Source organism: Chelonia mydas, chromosome 2 (genome assembly GCF_015237465.2).
Source record: "Chelonia mydas isolate rCheMyd1 chromosome 2, rCheMyd1.pri.v2, whole genome shotgun sequence".
Taxonomy (NCBI): domain Eukaryota; kingdom Metazoa; phylum Chordata; order Testudines; family Cheloniidae; genus Chelonia; species Chelonia mydas.
The window spans coordinates 220,450,341-220,472,690 of record NC_057850.1 but is presented as its reverse complement, the minus strand read 5'-3'; the positions used below and the strand labels follow the sequence as shown (position 1 = coordinate 220,472,690).

Sequence of the window (22,350 nt, the reverse complement as noted above, 5' to 3'; positions counted from 1 at the left end):
AGGGTGGACCTGACTGTACCTAATTAATCCTTCCCAGCTCATTCTAATCTGCTAAAGAGTTAGTTAGCCCATTAATGCAAAGGGTAGAAGGCGGCACTGGAAGGAAATGCTGGAGGGAGAGGCAGGCTAGCGGAGCCAGAACCAAGAAGGTGCAGACAGCTTTTCCTTCTCCTCTTCTTGGGAGAAGGGTGAGGAGAAACTGATGTTATAAGTGCTGTGGTATATGGATCAGTAACGTGGTGAAAAGAGTAAGGAAATAAACTACACAGCAGTGTTTAACATATGAAAGCCTCTGAATAGTCTGCATAGACAGAGCAGAAGATAGGCGTGCCACTCCGCCCTGTCACAATACAATATATATATTCTTATGGTAACGTTTGAAAATGTGGTTTTCTGAATTGCAGATTTTTAATATAAAGTACTGTTGAAAGGGGTTGTTAAGTCCATTGTGAGAGTGATATTTTAGCTTCTCGGTTGTCAAACCCAACTGCTGATCCCAAAGAGTGCTGTTGTATGCTCAACATAATTTATACCGCCCCCCTCCCTCACCCAAGAGTGCTCTGGCACCTAATAACAACCAACTCCACCGTGACACTCTTGCTGCCTCTGCCAGGTGACATGAATATCTATCTCTCAGCTCAACTATAAATGCTAATGCCTCCCTCTACATCACCTTTATCTCATCTCTGAGATTTCCTAGTTGCCAGATATTTAGCTGGAAATTTAGGTAACTTTCCTGATAATAGTAATGTTATGTTCCAAAATCCCTTTTCACCACATCCAAAGTTTTAGAATTCGTGTGGTGGATGCATACTGCTGAACTGAAGTAGTTAAATTATTTTCCCCAGCTTTCCCATATATTTTCTCAGAATATTAAGTTTAAAAAAACCCTATTTTTTTTCTAGGGATAGAGTGAGTGTAGATCTTTAAGGGTGTTCACTTTAGTTCATTCCATAAGCACTGTATTTGGTCACTCAGTTCTTTTTTTAAAATGTTCAGCAGATGTAAGACTTAAATTATTCAAAGATCACTTGGAAGATGCTGAAAGAGAGTGGATTATTTTCACTATACTGTTTTTTTCCCCCAAAGGTAGGGCTTCCCTTTAAATGAGAATCCAGAGGCACAGTGTTCAGAAATGCCTACTTTACAGATGCAAAGTTCCTTGAACTTTTGGTGGACTGGGTTGCAAATACAATATAGTGCGTGAGATGTCTTAGTCATCTGTTCAAACCCAGTTCAGGTTGGTGGCCACCAAAAGCTGTTATCTGATCCCTGTTTGGTGGCTTGTGGAAATAAGGTGATCTCACTGGGTAAGTGTCTGCCTGTCACAAAACGCACTACCATAATTGGCACTAATTACCTCCACTGTTGGCAGGGAGGACATGGGTTAAATTGACATGTTGCCTGACCTAGCCTCATCTCTGGAGGTCTGGTCCCTCCAGGTTGCATGTTTGTGAGGTAATATGGGAAGTTTGCACTGACACTGCCAGAGTAAATCTGATCTCTTTTATGAGGAATTATCAAGAGGGATGAAAAACAAAACATGCTTATCTTCAGTAATAGCATTTACTGATTCCAGTGGTTTTTTTTTCCAACAAAGATTAAAAGCAATAAATCTCTGGTCATAGCATAATTCTGGTAATTTACTGCTGATGTTTGGTTGAAGCCTTAATGGAAAATTTTCTTACTGATTAATTTCCTTTCTGTTAGCAGTGTCTTCCACAATTCTGGACATCTGGGCTGCTCTTGTCTCACTGCTCATGGAGGTGGATCAGAATTTTGGTGTCGCGTGGTCTGGCCACATCCTCTCTGCTCCTTCTTGCTGCCAGATGAGTTATTCCCAATCTGTTAAATTTGCATAACATCATGAACAAATATTCCAGAGATAACGAAATAGCTACATTAGACCAAGAAAGATGGTCGTACGGTAACAATTCCACTTAATATCTGACTCTCAACTCATGAGTTACCCAGGGTGGGTAGAACTGTAGGAGACACTGCTAGCAGAAAGGAAATTATCAGTAAGAAATTTTACATTCTGGAGTTCAGTGTCTCCCACAATTCTGGACATCTGGGAAGTAGCGAGCACTGAACAGGTATAGGGAGGGTTATGAAACAAAAGTTTGGTAGGAAAGAAGTCCTCCGTCCCCTTTTTGTGAGCTTGCTCAAAAGTTTCTTTTATTTCTGGCAACTGCACACAGCACCTCCCTGCCAAAGGAAGCCTCTGCAGAAGACAGAAATTCCACCTAATAGTACTTAATGAAGGTGTTAGCTGTAGACCAACTGGCTGTTTTGTAAATTTCCAAAGTGAACACACTTGGTCATTCCAGCCAGGAGGTTGGTAAGGATCTTGTGAAGTGTGCTTGATCCATTCTGGGACAGAAGCCTCTGATGATTTTGTAGGCTTCCACAATACATAATCTAATCCACTGAGCAACAGAGGACTTGAAATCTGAGTCCTTGGCATTTTGGGTGGGAGGGCATGAATAAGGAGACCAATCTTCTTGCAGATTTTTGTATGCTTGAGTTAGATTTTCAACACTCCTCTGACCTCTAAGGTATCTCACACCTTTTCAGTTGGATGTTGTGCTTCCTTCATTCTGTCCAAAAGTACAAGTTCTCTGGAAGTATGAAAGGAGAAATTTACCTTAATAAGAAAGGATTCTGGTGTTCTGAGTGCCACTTTTGCCTTGTGGAACACGCAGTAAGGCTCCTGTATAGATAAGGCTGCCAGCTCCGACACCTGGCTCGCAGATGTGACAGCTACTAAGAAAATGGATAAATTTTTATTAATTTTTTTTACTTAATGGATAAATAAAAGGTCAACACTGAAGTCAGAGGCTCAGAGGAATGGCTTGTCAAAGCCCTCAAAAATAGTGAGAGACCCCATTTGGAGAAGAGTGGCATGTCAGTCTGGCTAACCAGACTGCTCTAAGCAATCTGCTACCTGTGGATTGTCTTCCAGGGAGCCTGAGAAGTATTTTTGGTGTCTGCCTTGGTACAATTCACAAGTTGGCTGCTTGGACTAAAGGATCTGGAAGGCAGATGGGCGTGCCTTTGCAGACATTGTTGTGGGCTGACCACTATTGTAAAGAGTTGCACACCTGTGCTGGAACCTATACTTTATCTTCCTTGCGTTCCGTAGTGTGATCCCACACTGCTAATATAAAAGCTTGAAGACTTCTGGTGTATGATTGTGCCCATGGAGATCCATATGCCTGACACCACAAGTCCTAGCAGTTGGAGGCATAGTGCTGTAATAGGTCTCCTGTGGCTCTGGAGCAAGAAAATAAATTCCTGACCCAGAGAACTTTTCTTGGCATTGAAGCTGAGTGCCTGGAGAAGATTTCACATTCAAGATGTGACCTTCTGTGCTGTGATGGAGCTTTGATCAGAATGTCATCCAGGAAGGGGTATAGGATAGAGGAGTTTCCTGTGACCTGAGTCTGGCCATTATCACAATCAACATCTTTGTAAAAACCCTGGGGCCTGAGGAGAGGCCAAACAGGAGTGTTAGGTATTTCCAACATTTCCTGCTGTTTACAAACTACAGAAGTCTGTGAGGGCAGAGTCTGATGGAAATATGTGTTGTCTGGGTCAACTGAAGTCAAGAAGTCCCTTCTGGGACAGGTATGATACTGTAGAGGCCAGGATCTCCATCCAAAACTTTTTCTTTATCCACTTGTTGCTTTTGAGATCAAGAATGGCTCTGATACTCACCATTTGCTGCTGTATAATAAAGAAGATGGAGTAGAACCTGGAGAACCTTTCTTCTGAGGGAACCCACTCGATCGTTCCCATATTCAAAAGATGATATTTTGTTCTGGATCAGACTGTGCTTTACAGGGCCATTGGAGCTGGGTGACTGGATGAAGACTGGATGGTTGGAGCCTGCAGCTCAAGGGGGTCTCTCTCGCTCACTATATCCCTGACCCATTTGTCTATGGTCAGTGAAAACCATTCTTCTAAGAAATGGGAAATTCTGCCCCTGAGCTTCCGCTCTGGGTGGAACCTATGCAATCTTTGTCATAAAGAGGATTTGGGAGGGTTGGGGGCTGAAGTCCCGCTGGAATTTCCCCCGGTACTTCGATTCTAGTTTTTCCCTCAGTGAATTTGTTGTCCCTTTGCTGGTAAATGATAAACCTGGTACCTCTGTGAGGATGAGAAGCAAAAGGAGTGCTTCTGTCCGAAGGCTGGTCTATTTTCTATTCTGAGGACCCTTAGTGGGGAAAGGAGAGACTGTTTAGATTTTGCCATCTTGTCAGCCACTATCTTATCCAGTTTTTCTCCAAAAATGAGGGAGCCTGTAAACTTGGCTGAGCATAGGACCTGCTTAGAGTAAGTATCCATCTTCAAGGGTTGAAGCCATAGGCGGTGCCTGGTTACTGAACTGGAAGCCATGGCTTGGGCGGAAAACCTCATTGTATCCATTGAGGTGTCAGCTACAAAGGCTGTTTCTGGGAAGACTCTTGAAAGTGGAGCCAAAGTCAGGGTCATCTCAAAGCCCTAAGGGCAAATGTTCCAGCCAGGAAAGAGATGCTCCTGCAAAGCAGGAAGCTGCCAGGAACACTCGGAAGGTGGAGGAGGAATCTGGAAGGAAGAAGTAGAAGAGGCATGGTCAGACCATGTGGCACCAAAATGCTGATCTGCCTCTGTGAGCTGTAGAGAGAGGAGAACTGTCTAGACATCTAGAATTGTGGGAGATGCTTGGCACAGTAGCATGTTTCCCTAAAAACTGGTGACTGCATTTGTGCATGTGTGCTATGTTGTATTGAGGATGAACATTCTATAAAAGGATACATATACTGACCTTCTCTCTTCCCTCAGTGTTAACCCTGCTCAGGTAAATCTAGTATTAAGAATTTCACTGTAATAGTGATTAACGTAATTCTGTTTTAGCAGGGAAAGAAGACACTCCATCATTGCTTGGTCTTTGTGGCTCTCTGACTTCTGTAGCAAGTTATAAATCTCTTACAAGTCTGAAATCAAGTGAATACCTTGCAAGTCCTACAGCAGAGATGACAAGTCCAGGTCTAACTCCATCTTGAGCAGATATACATAACAAGGAAGAGCTTTTGTGTTGTATGCATTCAAACATAATTTGACTTGCTGTGAAGACTCTTAAAGGTTCAAGCAAGCTAAAGAATATGCTGCTTTATTTTGTCCTTTTTTTTTGTAATGATCTATTTAAAGAGAAGTCACAAAACTTACATCCATTGTCTGTCATGCTTTTCTTTAAAAGGATTTTTCCCAGACTTACCCTTTGAGATCTTAAATTGTTTAAGAATCCCAGTCAGGTACAGAATGTATGTATGATTTAGTAACAAATGATTACCTTTTAGAATGAAATATGTGAACATCAGTCTTCTGCTAAACTGTTGTGATCTATGTTCCTCAGGCTCTTAACTAGAGCACTTCCTTGCACTGCTCTGCATATTTGTCAACACTTGCAGAAGAGACAGGGAATAAGTCTTGGCAGACTAGTAAAGGAATATCTGAATTCCAGTTTACATTATATTACAAAACACTGCTTGTTTAAATATTTTTTAACCTGCGTATGTTCTATTATGTAGAATCTTAAATAACTTATTTAACCTGTTAGATGTTTTGAAATACTGACAGGTAAGTGTTAAACGTGCATTCCCATTATCATTATGCCACTTAGAGAGTTGATTTTTATGTTCAGATAAGGCCATATTAAGAAACAGTATACATTCCTAGGTTTTAATGATGGGACAGAGTAACAAATCTTATAAATCAGGATTACTTCCAACTCTTGAGAAGGGATGAGAAGGCGAGTCACCAGGTGATTGTGGGACCCAAATGAGGAAGAACTTTGCAGGTAGAAGGTGCATCTTAGTTAGTTGCTTTTTGTTACTGACTTATGTTAATGTAAAGGTGGGGGAAACATGGTTATGTCATCACCTTAGAGCTTTGGGAAACCCCACCCCCCATGTCCATTGTAAAGGATCCCAGGAGTAAAAAAGGATTAGAATGAAATGTTGACAATTTAAATGACGAATATTCTCCCATGAAAGAGTTTTGGATAGGTATTTTTCTTGATTATTCTGTGCAGTAATACTTAAACAGAAGTTAATCCTTTAAAATTCTAAAGCCTCTAATTAAGCTACTGATATGAATTACCTGAAAACATTTTTAAATTAAGCTAAACTTTACATCTTCCCAGTTTAACTCACCTTTAAAGTTTGCAAATTAATTTTTGAATTGCAAACTGTAGCTTTACATCTTTGTAAGATGTAATGAGTCCTTTATCTATGAATTTTGCTACTAAGGTAATGCTTATCAGTATCTTTTAAAAAAAATGCATGTAAGTGTGTTGTATTTATTAATCAAGAGGAAAATGCTTTGTTGTGCCAAAGAAGTTTCAAATATTGTTTACATGAGTGGCTTCAATCTTAATAGGGTTATCTAATTAGAGCATACTTTCAGATAGCTTTTTGTTTACAGTCAGATACTATATTCTATACTCTTTGCTTTATTTATATTTGCCAGAGAAATGTGCCTCTTGTAATTTTACCCTGGGCACTACTAGTTTTTCAAAGGGTGGGATAAAGAAAAACAGGCAATCTAATCATTCTTGTAAACAGAAGAATGCAGGAATGTTGCCTTGATAAACATGTGAAATGACACATTTTCAGAACTGACTAATCCATTCTAATGATCTCTGAAATAAAATGAAAACAGTAGTGCTCCTTTCCTGAGGTCTACCAGAATGCCTATTACTGCATAAAGTAATTTCCTGGTTCTTGCACTACGAACCTGCTCTCATGGCAGTTTAGTAGCTTAATTGAACAGTATTCATTAAATATTAATTTCAAAACTAGAGATGCATTTTTAATACAAAGATAATGAGGGAAGCAGGACTCCATAAAGGTAACATTACCGATTTGTGTACAGTAACTTGAGCAACTTGTGCTGTTTTAAACATTTCTCCCAATACATCACAGTTCTTTGGCTATAATCATGATTTTTAGTCATGTCTGCAGATAGCTCTGTTGGAGGAGCTGCTATAAAATTCATCTGTCATGTAATTTAAGTTTTGTGTAATCTTTCACACTAGTATTAGTTAGTAAATGTCAATGTTTGTGCATGAGGAAGCTGGTTGTATATGTGTCCGTTCTAAATGCTGTCCATTTTCCAGAAATAGTTGAACAAAAATAAATGCCAAAATTTGTGTATTTTGTTGCCTTGCTATATTATAACTGTTGCATGTAAATTAAACATTTTGTACCATTGCCACTACTAGCTCTTGTCTCTGTACTCTTCTAATCAAGTGTAAAGTAAGATCACTTACACACTAGTATCATGTGAGCATAAAGCAATTGAATTGTGTTCTAATAGTCCAGAGGTGACCAGCCTGAGCCTGAGAAGGAGCCAGAATTTATCAATGCATGTTGCCAAAGAGCCACAGTAATATGTCAGCAACCCCGCATCAGCTCCCCAGTCCCAGTGCCTCCTGCCCTGCACCTCCCGATCAGCTGTTTCGTGGCATGCAGGAGGCTCGGGAGTGAGGGCATGGAAGGCTCAGGGGAGGGTGCAGGAGGGTGGAGTGAGGGCAGGGCTGTTGCAGAGCCAGGGGTTGAGCAACAGGGGGCACCCCCAGCACATTGGAAAGTTGGCACCTGTAGCTCCAGCCCCGGAGTCCGTGCCTTTATAAGGAACTGCATATTAACTTCTGAGGAGCTGCATGTGGCTCCAGAGCCACAGGTTGGCCACCCCTGTAATAGTCCTAAAGAAGTGAAAATTAACACTAGACTTTCAGAAGACCTTAAATTAAGTAATATCAAAGAATATGCATTTCCTTTTAGCATGGGGGATATGGAGACTAATCCCAAACATTTAAATTGTGCTTTGACTTGGAATCTGTGCCAGCAAAAACAAAACAAAATCCAAAAAACAGTATAATCACCTTTTTAAAAAAACAGCTATTCTAAACTATAGAATAGCTATCTTTAACACTCGCCTCAAGTGCTGGCTCTATTCCCAATTTTTGTCTACTAAATATTCCCTGTTTTCATCCATTAAATTGCAATGCAGTTAACAGTACACCAGGATTTTCTGTTTACATAATTGCTGTAGTTGGCACAAGGACCTTAAACAGTCATGAATGGGAGAGGAGGAAATCCATGAATCTTTTAATATGTGATCCGCATTATGAAAGTTTGAACTCCTGGTTTAGATTCAAAACATAAGGTTAAGCTCAGGTTCCTTCCTTTACCAATTGAACGTATGATTTTCTGACAAAGTCTCCTTAATAAAGTACTTCATACAGGCAAAATTAATCATTTGAAGTAAAGAAAGGAACACCTAAGCTTACATTTGAAATGAGAAAATGATGGTTCAGTGGGCTTCAAAGAAGGGATAGGTATTGCCATAAGTTATCATTGAGGCCAAGAGTTTGACAGGATTTAAAAACTTATTAGGTAACAATAGGCTTGTCTACACTACCCTGCAGTTTGGATTAGAGAGATGTGAACAGCACTGGAGGGGTCAAAGTGCTATGCTCTAACTTCCTTGTGCAGATGCACATTAAAATATTCTTGCTTTGCATTAACATAATCCTCTTCAGACAAGCTTACATTAATGCAAAATAGGAACCGTTTCATTTGCACCTGCTGCATCCACACAGGGAAGTTGCAGTGCAGCATATTGACAGGAATTATTGTTAATATCTCTGTAGTCCAAACAGCAGGGCAGTTTAGATATAGCCTTAAGTTTACATCCACAGTCCAATTAGTTAGGATAAAAAAAGGGTGTTAAACATTTGCTTTAGGACATAAATTAACCACTAACTAAGACAAACTTTTCTTAGGGGCAGCTTATTTTGCAAATATCCACTATGGCATTTCTTGCACCTTCCTCTGAAGTACATGTTGTGCCACAATACGCCATAGCCTGAGATCGATATTAAGACGGGGTGGGCAAACTTTTTGGCCTGAGGACTGCATTGGGTTTCAGAAATTGTATGGAGGGCAGGTTAGGGGAGGCTGTGCCTCTGCTCCCCCTTGCTTCTCTCCCCCTGACAGAGCCCCCCCGGGACTCCTGCCCCCCCTGTTCCCTGACCATCCCCAGAACCCCTGCCCCTGACTGGCCCCCACTGCCCCATCCAACCCTGCTCCTTCCTGACTGCCCCCCTGGGACCCGTGCACCCAATTCAACCCCCCCGTTCCCTGCCCTCTGAAGGCCCTGACCCCTATCCACACCCCTGACCACCACCCTGAACTCCCCTGGCCTCTATCCAACCCCCCCCCCCCCCGCTCCCTGCCCCCTTACCATGCAGCAGAGAGCACCGGGTCAGGCCATGGCTCTGCAACTGTGCTGCCCAGCCACCCAGAGCGTTGTGCCCGCAGCACGGGAGGGGGGACAGCAGGGGAGGAGCTGGGGCTAGCCGCCTGGGCCAGGAAGGGTCCCATGGGCCAGATGTGGCCCACAGGCCAAGGTTTGCCCACCTCTGGTTTAAGAGCTTTCAAAGCTAAGATACTCCAGAGGAAGTCATAAAACTTTCATGCAGTATTTATGCACTACATTATAAATAAGATTGAGCACAGCTGGTGGAGCCATCTACATTCTGACACATGAGGGCTGAAAACCATTGCACTCTAACTGCAAATTCTACTCCTTCCCAGTCTAAATCTTTTTTTAGGTTTCTAAGAAATTCACCTTGATCAAGTGGCATTACATAACTGAATTATACACATCACAAAAAGCACTTTTCTTTCTGTGTTAAATGTGTCTTCTAGTTTAATCTTATGCTTTCATTGTTCAGAGCAGAGATTCTCATTTCTGTATTTGTAGAACACAAGCATGTCACTGGTTGCCACTATAATAAATATTTAACAAGTGGATTCCTAACCTTTTTGCTAAAAATCCTTTGGCATTCTAATAGTTGGACAGAGGGCCCTCAGCTCCCCTCTTCTGTGCACTGGCACAATTGTCATACTTATCTTTGTCCATTTTGTATTCTGTTTTTGTTTTAAGCTCCTATTCACCTGAAGGCAACATCCTGCCTGGGTTGAGAGCATCCAGAGTTAATTCTGTGGGGCGGGGTTGCCTGTTCTTTCACCCAAGAAGAGAGTAATGGCCAGGGCTGGCCCACAACATTTTGGCACCTGAGGCGGGGAGCTCAAATGATCCCCCCGTGCCCCCTTCGGCCAAAACTTTGAAAGGTCTCAATTCTGCTTTCTTCCTGTTCTTCTCCTCTCATGGTACTGCTCTACCCCAATAAAGGAGAACTAACAACTTAAAATGCCTTGTTCAAAAATTTTAAGTAACACATTTGCTGTTCAAGCATTTGAAAGTTAACTTTTCTTGTCTGCATAGTAAACACTGGCATATCTGTTTGAATAATCAAAGTGGTGCTTTCCGTGCCTTCTTGGTTGCAAAGATTTAAACTGCTTCCTTAAGGTCCACAATCTGGGCCAGCTCGTGCTCTGTTGAGATGGTTGCAAGGCGACTAGCCTCTCCTGTGTCATTGTGGAGCGTACATGTGTTTTTATTAACTTCAGCTTGGAGAAGCTGTGTTCTCTACTGGCAACTGTTTCAGGAAGTGTTAGCAGTATGCACAGAGCAACAAAAGCATTTGGAAAGAGGGTGGTCATCTTATTTGTGCACATATATTCCAGAAAAGCCTTTGGAGTTGATCCTGCTGAAATGTATCTTGAAAGGGCTTTCAGTTCATCGCCTAAATCACTCGCATCAATATCACGCATGTAATCGGTGTCAACACTGTCTCTAGTGCCCTGCATTGCTATAGTGAGGAGTTTTGGAATATCATACAACACCCCAATCATACTGCTGTGTTCCTTGAGCTGCATGAAACATTTTTCAACTGACTGTATTGCACAATCTAGCACCTGGTTAAAGAATTCAACTTTGAATTGTTGTTTGGGGTCTCTTATGGGATTATCCCATGCCTCCTAATCAAAATGTCTTCTTCTTTGGTGACTCTTGTATTCTTGAATGGGTGGGAAAATAGCTTCAGTGTAAAGTTCCTCTGCCAAATTCTGTGCACTCTCTTCAGAATGTTTTGAAATCCCTCATCTGACTGGTAAGACTGCAGGTATGACGTCCAGTTGTTCCATTGCTCCAGATATATCAAGTTCAACACCTTGGAGTCTCTTGCTTACAACATTTATTTCAAACAGTATGTCATGCCACAACACTAAGCCACACAGAAATTTGAAGTTATGTATGTTTCTGGTGATTCCATTTCTCTCTGCCACTGTTCTCCCACAAACAGTTCCTGTCATAGCATTATCCTCCATAATGGCAACTATGGCATCATCTGTCTTCCCAATTTGGTGTTTGATAGGCTTTATCGCCTCCACTCAACTTTCCCATCATGTGGCACTCAGTGGTTTGTGTCAGAGAGGATGTTCCCAGATGTTGCTTCAAAATTTGCCATCAGCGAGTTGATGCAGAGAAAAAAAATACATAGATGCTTTGAATTACATTAAAAAATTCAGCAGTCTCACCAGAAGCTGATGCTGCATCACTGACCATCAAGTTCAATGAATGAGAACTGCATGGGACAAAAAAAGATCGAGGGTTTAACTCTCGGATCCGTGTCTGCACTCCTCTGTTCTTTCCTCATGTTGGCACCATTATCATAGCCCTGACCTCTCATGTCAGCTATCACAATTCCCGTATCTTCCAGCTTTTTAAGAAGCACATTTGTCATACCAGCTCCTGTAGTATCATCAACGTCAATAAATTCTAGAAAATGCTCTCTGACAGTCACCATTACAGGGACATTTTCACTAGGTTACGTTGTTACAAAATGCACCATTAAAGTCATTTGTATAGCTGATGTCAGGTATGCAGTCCAGAATAACAGAGTAATATCTTGCTGATTTCAGATCTGCCACAATCTTCTGTTTGACTTTTGTTGCCAGTAACGTATGATCTCATTTTGAATTGTTTTTCCAAGGTAGTGGTGTGTGTACATTTCTGGGGTGGTGACTCTTCTTAGATGCTCCTGGAGCACAGCATCAAACTCAGACATCAGCTCCACAATTTTAAGGAAGTTTCCATTGTTTGGCACATACAGCTGATCTTAAGTGCCACGCAGTGCTAGGTTTTGGGTAGCAAGCATTCTCACAATGGCAATGAGCCTTTTCAGAACATTTTGCCAGTAAAGAGAGACTGATGCAATCTTCTCTTGATGCTGATCATCTATGGTGGCCTTTAACCTTAGCCTCATCTCAAGCTCTTTCCACCTGTGGAATGCTCTCTGGTAATTTGCTGCCTTCTCATGGCATGCCAGATTTCTAGCCAGATTTTTCCAGTCCTTTGTTCCTTTAGAACCCAATGTGGCTGGAAGCTTAGAGTGGAAGAGTTTGCAACAAAAACAGTATGTAGCATTCTGAGTTTTTGAGTACATAAGCCATGGCCTCTCCACTTTTGTCACCATTGGGGATTTCATGCCAGTAATGTATTGGATGGAAACTTCTATTTTCATTGTCTTTTGGAGGATATGAAGTTTTTCACTTGCTGTGGCCCATGCAGCACAAGGAAGTCCCTCAGGCTACTGCTCAAGTGGGTCCACAGTCCTGGATCATCTAGACTTAAGGAACTAAACTCAGCAGCACCTATTTCTTGCGCCTCCACCACACTCTTTTGTGATCTACACTTTTCTTCAGGAATGTGCATGGTTACATCCATTTGAGATGGAGATATGGATGCTGCAGTAGCTGCCAGGTCACCTGCACTCTGACTAACTGGAAGATCAGGCATCTCCTCACCACTCACATCCTCACTGGGTATCTCAGGTGAGCTCCTTCCTGCTTAGATAGAAAAGCTTCATTTGCTTTCTTTCTTTTTCTGAATGCTGCCCCAGAGGGGCATTTTCTTCTTTCATTCATGATTGCTGTTCTGTGCCAGCTATAGTGGCTCTCAACACTCAATTGAAGAGGACAAATAAGCAGGCTGATAGCAGGTCCTGAGTGAGGGAAGATATCAGCATCTTAAGGGACTAACTGGCTCCTACTACTTCAGTTGACTGCCTGTTCTCCTCAAGTGGGTTCAGGGAAGCAGCAGGAAACAGGTAGCTCCCTGAGAAGCTGGTGTTAATCAGTCCAGGTTCCTGGGGGTGCTAGAGAAGTACATAAGAGGCTCCTCCTCCTCTCTCTCCCTGCAGCTCGTGCTGCTTTCTGTTATTCCCTCTCACCTTTTCTCCTGCCTCCCTGTTATGTCTCTTGTGCCCTCCTTCCTCCAGCACAGCAGTCCACCATCTCTGTGCAGCTAGAGCAGAGAGAATACATATGTATCAGCAGCAGACACAATTTTCTACTCTCTGGGTCCTAGGGGCGCCCCTCCCCCCCTCAGTCTGGCACCTGAGGCAGCCGCCTCAGTTCGCCTCATGGTAAGGCGAGCCCTGGTAATGGCAGAAGACAGGTGATAAACACCCTTGATGACTCAGGTCTTTGACCTTTTGAGGCATTAGTCATTGTGACTCCATTTCCCTCCATACCTCCTGTATAGACTGTGACCTCAACAATAAGTGTTATTCGAAAAACTATGGGTCTGTCACAGTGAAGTAAATGGCTGTTTTATTTATGATCATGCCTCTGGTTTTAAATTCATTACTAAAACCAACTATAGCAGGAGGACAGAATAGGTCATACTGGCGGGGGAGTGGCACTATCTGTGACAGAAAATGTAGAGACAAATGAAGTAAAAATCTTAAATGAACCAAACTGTACCACAGAATCTCTGTGGATAGTAATTCCATGCTTGAATAAGAATACATCAGTAGGGATATACTACCAACCACCTGAACAGGATGGTGATAGTGACCATAAAATGCTCAGGGAGATTAGAGAGGCTATAAAAATAAAAAACTCAATAATAATGGGGGATTTCAGCTACCGCCTACTGTCTGGGTACATGTAACGTCACGATGGAATGCAGAGAGAAAATTTCTTGACACCTTAAATGACTGTTTCTTGGAACAGCTAATCTGGAACCTGCAAAAGGAGAGGCAATCCTTGCTTTAGTCCTAAGTGGAGCACAGGATCTGGTCCAAGAGGTGAATATAGTTGAACCGCTTGGTAATAATGGCCATAACCTGATAAAATTTAACATCCCTGTGGGGAGGGAGGAATACCAAAGTAACCCACCATGATAGCATTTAATTTAAAAAGGGGGAACACCACAAAAATGAGGAAGTGAGTTAAACAGAATTTAAAAGTAGTGCCAATCCCTACAAGCTGCATGGAAACTTTTTAAAGACACCATAATAGAGCCTCAATTTAGATGTATACCCCCAAATTAAAAAAAACATAGCGAGAGGACCAAAAAAGTGCCACTATGGCTACAAAACAAAGTAAAAGTAGTAGTTAGAGGCAAAAAGGTATCCTTTAAAAAGTGGAAGTTAAATCCTGTTGAGGAAAATAGAAACCAGTATAAACCCTGGCAAGTGAAGTATAAAAATATAATAAGGCAGGCCAAAAAAGAATCTGAAGAACAGCTAGTCAAAGACTCAAAATGTAACAGCAAACAAAATTAAGTATATCAGAAGTAGGAACCCTCTTAAGCAACCGGGGGGCCACTGGACGATCGAGATGCTTGCTGAGCATTAAAGGAAGATAAGGCCCTTACAGAGAAACTAAATGAATTCTTTGTATTTGTCTTCACAGTTGAGGATGTGAGGGAGATTCCCAAACTTGAGTCATTCTTTTTAGATGACAGATCTCAAGAATTGTCCCAGATTGAGGTGTCATTAGAGGAGGTTTTGGCACAAATTGATAAATTGAACAGTAATAAGTCACCAAGATCAAATGGTATTCACTCACGAGTTCTGAAGGAATTCAAATGTGAAATTGCAGCACTACTAACTCTGGTATGTAAATCATACATATCTGCTATCATTTAAATCAACTTCTGGTCCAGATGACTGGAGGATAGCAAATGTGATGCTAATTTTTAAAAAAGGCTCCAGAGGTGATCCCGACAATTACAGACTGGTAAACCTAACTTCAGTAACAGGCGAATTGGTTGAAACTATAGTAAAGAACAGTCATCAGACACAGATGAACATGATTTGTTGGGAAAGAATCAACATGGTATTGTAAAGGGAAATCATGCCTCACCAATCTACTAGAGTTCTTTGAAGTGGTCAACAAGCAGGTGGAGAGGGGTGATATAGTGTACTTAGATTTTCAGAAAGCCTTTGACAAGGCTCTTAAGCTGTCGTGATAAAATGGAAAGTCCTCTCAGGGATCAGTAACTGGTTAAAAGGTAGGAAAGAAATGCTGGTCAGCTCTAAGGATGCAGAGAGGTAAACAGTGGTTCCCCTGAGGGGTCTGTAGTGGGACCAGTAATATTCAACATATTCATAAATGATCTGGAAAAATGGGGAAACAGTGACGTGGCAAAATTTGCAGAGGATATAAAACTACTCAAGATAAGTCCTAGGCAGACTGCAAAGAGATACAAAAGGATCTCTCAAAACTGGGTGACTGGGCAACAAAATGGCAGATGAAATTCAATGTTGATAAATGCACACTGGAAGTAAAGTAATGCACATTGGAAAACATAATTCCAACTATACATATACCATGATGGACTCTAAATTAGCTGTTACCACTCCAGAAAGAGTCTTGGAATCATTGTGGATAGGTCTCTCAAAATATCCACTCAATGTGCAGTGACAGTCAAAAAGGCTAACAATGTTGGGAATCATTAGGAAAGGGATTAATAATAAGACAGAAAATATCATACTGCCTCTGTATAAATCCATGGTACGCCCACCTCTTGAATACTGTGTGCAGATGTGGTCACCCCATCTCCAAAAAGATAAACTGGAATTGGAAAAGGTACAGAAACAGGCGCCAAAGATGATTAGGGGTATGGAACAGCTTCCATAGGAGGAGAGATTAAAAAAACAGGGACTTTTCAGCTTGGAAGAGAGATGACTAAGGGAGGATATGATAGAGGTCTATACAATCATGACTGATGTGGAGAAAGTAAATAAGGAAGTGTTATTTACTCCTCATATAACACAAGAACTAAGGGTCACCAAATGAAATGAATAGGCAGCAGGTTTAAAACAAAAGGAAGTATTTTTTCACACAACACTCAGTCAGCCTGTGGAACTCTTTGCCTGAGGATGTTGTGAAGGCCAAGACTATAACAGGGTTCAAAAAAGAATTAGATAACCATTAATGGACCTATCCTCCATGAACTTATTAGCCAGGGTACGCAGGAATGCAAAACCATGCTCTGAAGCGTCCCTGGCCTCTGTTCGCCAGAAGCTGGAAATGGGTGACAAGAGATGGATCACTTGAGGATTATCTTTTCTGTTCATTCCCCCGAAGCACCTGGTGCTAGCCACTGGCAGAAGATAGTGGGCTAGCTGAACCATTGGTCTGATCCAGTATGGCCGTTCTTATGTAACTATCTCAGCAACTGTCATTCATTTTTCAGTGTATTCAGCCTACTCTGTCCACTGGCTCAGCTATAGTGTTCATGTTTTCTATATTTGAAATTTACCATCTTTCCTTTTACAAGTTTAAGTAAAGCAGGTGGGATAGTTTAAAGTCTGCTTTTAGAAGCTGCCTTACATGAAGTGTAAGGTGTCAGACAGAACAGAGCTGAGGTTTCAAAACACAACCAATTAAAAAAAATCACAAAACATTATATTAAACCACGATCAAATTAATGAAATATTCATGAATAAGAGTTTAAACTTTCTACTATCAGAAACAAAATTAATTATCCATCTGTACACAGGATCAGAAAATGAGAAAACATTTGATTTTATTAAACATTAACATTTTTATCCCATCCATGGCTAGTATATGAACTCATTTCCATGCTGATTAAACCATGTATTACAGTCTATCTCCATTTTGAAAATAGTGAACGTTTCACATTTTTTATTGGGATGTATGTATTTTTCATAAAGTGCAATTTCTTTTTATATTATTAAAGTGTAAATTATCCTGAGAAAGAATGCGTCATGGATCACTTGAATGAGAACTCATTTTCCTGCCCCCTCACACTATTCTTTATTCTGCATCTTTTTTTCAGCTTCAGAAATGCAGGTAGCTTTTTAACCTGCAGGACTCTTAATCCTCATCTTTGATGGCTAGCAAAATATGGGTGCAAGACTGTGTTTTTCCACAAGAAAAAAAAAAGCCCTCTTTCCTTGGCCACATAACATGTAGTGGGCACTATCTTAGTTTACTGAACTCTGTGAGCAGGACAGGCAACACTCAGTCACTATGAAGTGGGTGTTCTAGTAGTGTGCATAAAAATGTAGCAAAAACAAAGCCTACAATGTGATCAGTGGGGACAAACAGCAGCCCAGAATTAATGAACGGATAAAAACCTGAAGAGCCACAAATGAACTGGTGATTTCTAGCTTACTGCTTCAGGGCTGTAGAAAGGTCACCTGTGTACTTACTCTAGTTCTGGGTGATAAAGATGAACCCCTGACAAAGTTTAGCCCCTCTCCCTCTCACCCCAAGAAACCTTAAATGCCAATACTTAAAGAACTAGGTTGTGGTCCTCAGATGCTATGGAAGTGAAGTTAGTTTGTGAAAGCTTTCATCATACCTCTTGCATGCACCCAAAAGGAATCCAAGACATCTTAATATTTAAAATTCCTTAGCAAACAGCCACTGTACTTCAAAAATAGGATTGAACACAACTAGTCAGTCATAGGTAGCACATTTTACCCTCCTGCAGGCTCCCTCCTACCTTGCTTGTACATCACAGAGCTTCCCTCTGGAGTTTTTGGATGTGCAAAAATCCAGCATCAGGCTCTTAATGGGAAATCTGATTTCCAATTTTTAGAAATAAACCAGCTAATCAGCTTAATACATGGCTCTGCAGTGGATTCCAAATATTAAATTATTTCGCTTTGAAATTCCAACTTAAATGGCAACAGAATCAAAGTGAAAAACATGCAGAGGGTTACATGGCAAACAACTTAATTCTGATTATTTATTTAACTCAAGATTGTGTAATGTAAAGTTTCTAATCCATTCAGGACGAGTAAAAGTTACAGGCTTCCTAATGTGAAAGTAGAATGAATTATATTGAAATTATAATTCATTAAAGAAATGCTACTTGAAGGGTTTGTTGAAATATAGTTGTCAGGAAGAGAAACATTAAGGAGTGTGAGACAATGGGTCCTCAAACTAATTAACTTAGAGCTCCTACTGAGCTAGGAGATTGGTAAACGTTAGTATGCAAATAAGATATGTATGTATATTTGTCAGTTTCTGCTTTCTTTTGTCTCTTATGTTAAATTGGCTTTGGCTTAGCTGTATAAATAGGTTATCTTGGGCCTCAGAGAGGAGCTCACATCTGGGTGCATTAGCAAGGCGCTTTGCTAATAAACAGAGTGGTCTGACAAATTATGTGAGTCCTGAATCTGACTTTGACAATTTGGAGGTTCCACCGAGATGGCAACCATCTTCACTGGGGCCGTGTGACTCCTGACTGTTCTTAGGACAGCCATGGCAAGCCGGCACCTGGGCATTTGGCCCGAGCGGTCCTCCACCAGAATGGAAGGGTGCATGACCACAGTGAAGTCTACGCCATCGAACCTGTTGGTTCCCACTCTGTTCTGGTAGGGATCCCGGGATCTGACATCAGGAATCTGGTCAGGTAATTATTTCTGTGTTTTGTCCGGACTGAGGACTGTCTTGTCTCTGTGTCTATCCGTCCTCCCTGTGGTGTGTTTGAGTCTGGGCGCCGTCTCCGTCTGGGGATCGGCTGACCAAAGGGTTCCTGTCCCCACGGTCTGAGTGAGTGAAATCTGCACAATCGCAGCCGCACCGTGCCTTGGGTAAAACCCTTGGTGTGAAAGCAAGGGCGATTAAGACAGTAGCTTGTGGGCTCCTTTTGTGTGTTGCACCGGGCATCAGTCTGACAAACCCGACTTTCCTTCTTGTGTGATTGGTGTGTAAAGTCCTCCTCTATGGGTAACCAGACGTCTAAGTTGGGACAGTTCCTTAAAGGAATGCGGGCTCAGTTTATGTATTTTAGGAAGAGTCCGAACTCCTGTAAATTTCTGGAAAAATGGTCTAGGCTAAGGGGGTCAGGTAGAGTGACTACTACCACCACTACGCTTCTGTCCCCAGAAGCGTTTACAGCTATTCTGAGGGAAAATGGACCCTTTTCCCACAGAAATGATCTATAAGGGACTGCTGCAGGCAGCAGGCAGAGAGAGAATCTGATAAAAATTGTTTGACTATTGGGTAATGTAATCAAAATCACTAAAGGATGTAAGGGTGTTCTATTGGAACTTAACTGCCTCAAATGTATAAAGTGAATGTAAGATGTGAAAAAAAAAACAGAGCAGTGTGGAAGGGATGTTAAGGGAAAGAAAATGTGTATGTATCTGTCTCTGTGTGTGTAAATATGTAAAGTTCTAAGGACCAGTTGGTTTTGTTTTTGTTTTAAATAATGCCACTAAAAATCCATTTGACTCTTTAATTCAAAGTTGCAAAACTGACAGACCTTTTTGCTAGACACAGGTAATTAGTGTTGTTTGGCTTTGGGATTTGGCATTTAACCCTTAAAAGGTAACTCAATGCTTTACAAAATTTAAAATGTTTTTAAGTTGTGGCTGCAGCAGGGCAGTCAAAATCAGGAGAATAGAAAAAAAAATTCTGGATTCTTTTTGTTTGTTTGTTTGTTTGTTTTTTGTTTGTTTTTGTAACAAAATAGCAGATGAGAGTTGTAGTAAAAAAAAAAATTAAAAAAAAGACAGTGCCCCTCTGAAGCAACAGCAGGGGTGAAGTGCACAAAACAAAAAGAAGCAATGTTAGAAACACTGAGTCTTAAAATGGCTCTGAGTAATCAGACTGTCACTTTGATAAAGCTATATGAAAACTCTGTAAGCAAAAAAAGAAATAGTTACACCTTATGTAAAAATGGATCTGGATAATGTTATAGAAGTTAAACTATGGAAGGAATGTGCATTTGCCCCAGAACATGTGCTGGGTATATTGTAGAAGGGGCAAAAGAAATGCAAACATACCATGCTACTTAATTAAAATGCTATTAGGGCTCCAAAGGGAGCCACAATAGGTTGGGTTTTCTTTTTCAGATTGCTGTGTGTTTTGGAAGCAGAAGTTAAAAGTAATCAAAACTCTGGTGAAAGTTGATTGTGTCCCTTTTAAGATAGAGTCTCTGAGCTGCTGATGGCTTTAAATCCAAAAGCAGGAAGTATCTGTGAAAATGCAAATTACCTAAATGATAAAGGAAGGAAAGAACTAGCAGCACAAAGGAGCTGCAGATAAAGGACATACCTGGTCAGCAAATTTTCTAAATAAAAGGCATGGGATAACAAGATAATTTTAATAAATTTAATGATAATAAGTATCCCTGTAACAACATATAGTGTGTATGATTTTTGGAAAAACCCTTTAAGGTCATATGGTAATGATGGTTCTCAGTTATTACCTGTAAATAAAACTTAAAGCTTAACACAGCAGGAAAAACATTATAAACTTGGTCTGCTGTATAAGAAGGAAAACTCAGGGATTTAATGACTAAACAGTGGGATAATTTCCCCATAACCCTTAAAAGATAAAAGCCATTGAAACCTGGCCTGCCTATAGAACAAAAACAGGAAAATGTGGGGGCAATTTCTCTGTTTTTCCTGCAATTAGCAAGGAAATTTGTAAAAGAAAGTGGTATTATTATTAAGCAATAATCTGTCCCCACCAGGGGGGTGGAAATTGTTTCTTTTGTTTTTAGACTCTACAAGCAAGCTGGCGCCAGCGGAAGAATAACTCAGAATACCATGGATCTATGTTTTGTGTTGTTTGTCTGTGGTGTTTGTCTTGTTGCTAGCATTGTTGTGTTTTAATGAACAGAAAACCTCATGACATGGGTGGGGGGTGGCTTCAAAAGGCTGACCTTGGGGGGGGGGGGAGGAGATGTGTATGGGAATGCAAAAGGCTAACTCAGGAGAATCCCAAAATTCAGTGGCCACTGTTAGGATCTTGCAACAAAGACCGAGTAGACGTCTTAAAAGACAAACTCGGCCAACCTACAACTAAATTGGCAAAAGGAGAAGTTGATTGTTTCATGCAGTGGTGGGAAGAGGCAAATCATATGTGGACAGAATCAAAACTTGCCTCTCTCAAAGATTCTGGCTTCTATCCCACCAGATGCAACTCATTTTACTGTTGTTGATTTGTGCTCTGCTTTCTTTTCTCTCCCGGTTCACCCTGACTCCCAGTTCCTGTTTGCCTTTTCTTACAAGGGGCAACAGTACACATGGACCACACTGCCCCAGGGGTATCCTGAAAGCCCGTCATATTTTTCTCAAGCATTAGCCCGAGACCTTGCTGACCTTGTTTTCCTGTCCAGGTTCACACTAGTCCAATATGTAGATGATCTACGCCTCTGTTCCCCTTCATTGTCTGCCTCTGAAACTGACTCTTTAGTGCTCCTTACTGCCCTAGCAAATAAGGGTCACAAAGCTTTTCACTCTAACCTACAACTCTGTCAAGTACTCCTTTTCTTTTTGCGAATACAGACTAACACGGCTGTTACTCTGAAATCTGTCAAGCTTCTGTCACATACCTCGGCTTTCTCCTCTCCCAGGGTTCCCATGCACTTTCTCTCACCCGCGTCCAAGCTATCCTTAGCTTTCCCCGACCCCGCTCCCCACGCCAGGTCCAGAAGTTTTTAGGCATGGCTGGATTTTGCAGACAATGGATTCCCCAATATGCCTCCCTTGCAAAACCTCTCCAGGAACTCACTCGATTCTCTGTGCCTGACCCCATGCCGTGGCCCCCTGAGGCCAATTCTGCCTTTGTTTCCCTCAAACAGGGTTTGGCTTCTGCCCCTGCCTTAGGGCTGCCTGACTATTCTAAGCCTTTTACCCTTTTCTGCCACGAACAATCTGGGTGTGCGCTTGGAGTTCTCACTCAGATGCACGGAGAAAAGAACCGCACAATGGCTTATTTCTCTGCCACTTTAGACCCTGTTGCCCAACGCTTACCCCCTGCCTGCATGCTGTGGCTGCTGCAGTGCGCCTAGTTGAAATATCTGATTCCCTTGTTCTCTGCTCTCCTCTTACCCTCCTGGTCCCTCACTGACCTCGCCCTGCTCCAAGACTCTGCCCCAGAAACCGAGAAAGAATCCTGGGTTGCCCAAGGTTGCTCTCTACATGCCGATTCTCTTTGGCGCTCGCCTACTGGCGCCTTTGTAGCCCCCTTTTCACTCTACCCGTCTCTGGCCACCCTGCTACACGGTGTTTCGCATGTCGGAAAGGAGGGGATGGTCTCCGCTGTAACTAAGACAGGATGGTGGGCCCCCCATTTTAGCTCTTTTGCAGCCCGCCACTGTGCAGCC

The 22,350-nt window shown here is 41.7% G+C and overlaps 2 protein-coding genes across 8 annotated transcripts in view; one reads left to right on the top strand and one right to left on the bottom strand.

Moving 5' to 3' along the window:
- RUNDC3B (RUN domain containing 3B) overlaps positions 1 to 7,368 on the top strand; it is a 145,555-nt gene extending 138,187 nt beyond the window's left edge. For 2 of the 5 annotated variants that reach the window (XM_043541260.1, XM_037890754.2), the window contains one exon: positions 4,903 to 7,281. In XM_043541260.1, the coding sequence (XP_043397195.1) occupies positions 4,903 to 5,048 (146 nt within the window). In that variant the 3' untranslated portion in view covers positions 5,049 to 7,281. Of the gene's footprint in view, positions 1 to 1,713 lie in introns of all 5 variants that reach the window. The other 3 variants (XM_037890751.2, XM_037890753.2, XM_043541259.1) reach the window with 3 other exon arrangements.
- A 9,396-nt stretch (positions 7,369 to 16,764) lies between these two features.
- The window catches only part of SLC25A40 (solute carrier family 25 member 40), a 91,243-nt gene continuing 85,657 nt past the window's right edge, over positions 16,765 to 22,350 (bottom strand). For all 3 annotated transcript variants that reach the window (XM_027829019.3, XM_043541261.1, XM_007066720.4), the window contains one exon: positions 16,765 to 18,042. The gene's annotated coding sequence lies outside the window, so the exon portion shown is untranslated. The remainder of the gene's footprint in view (positions 18,043 to 22,350) is intronic.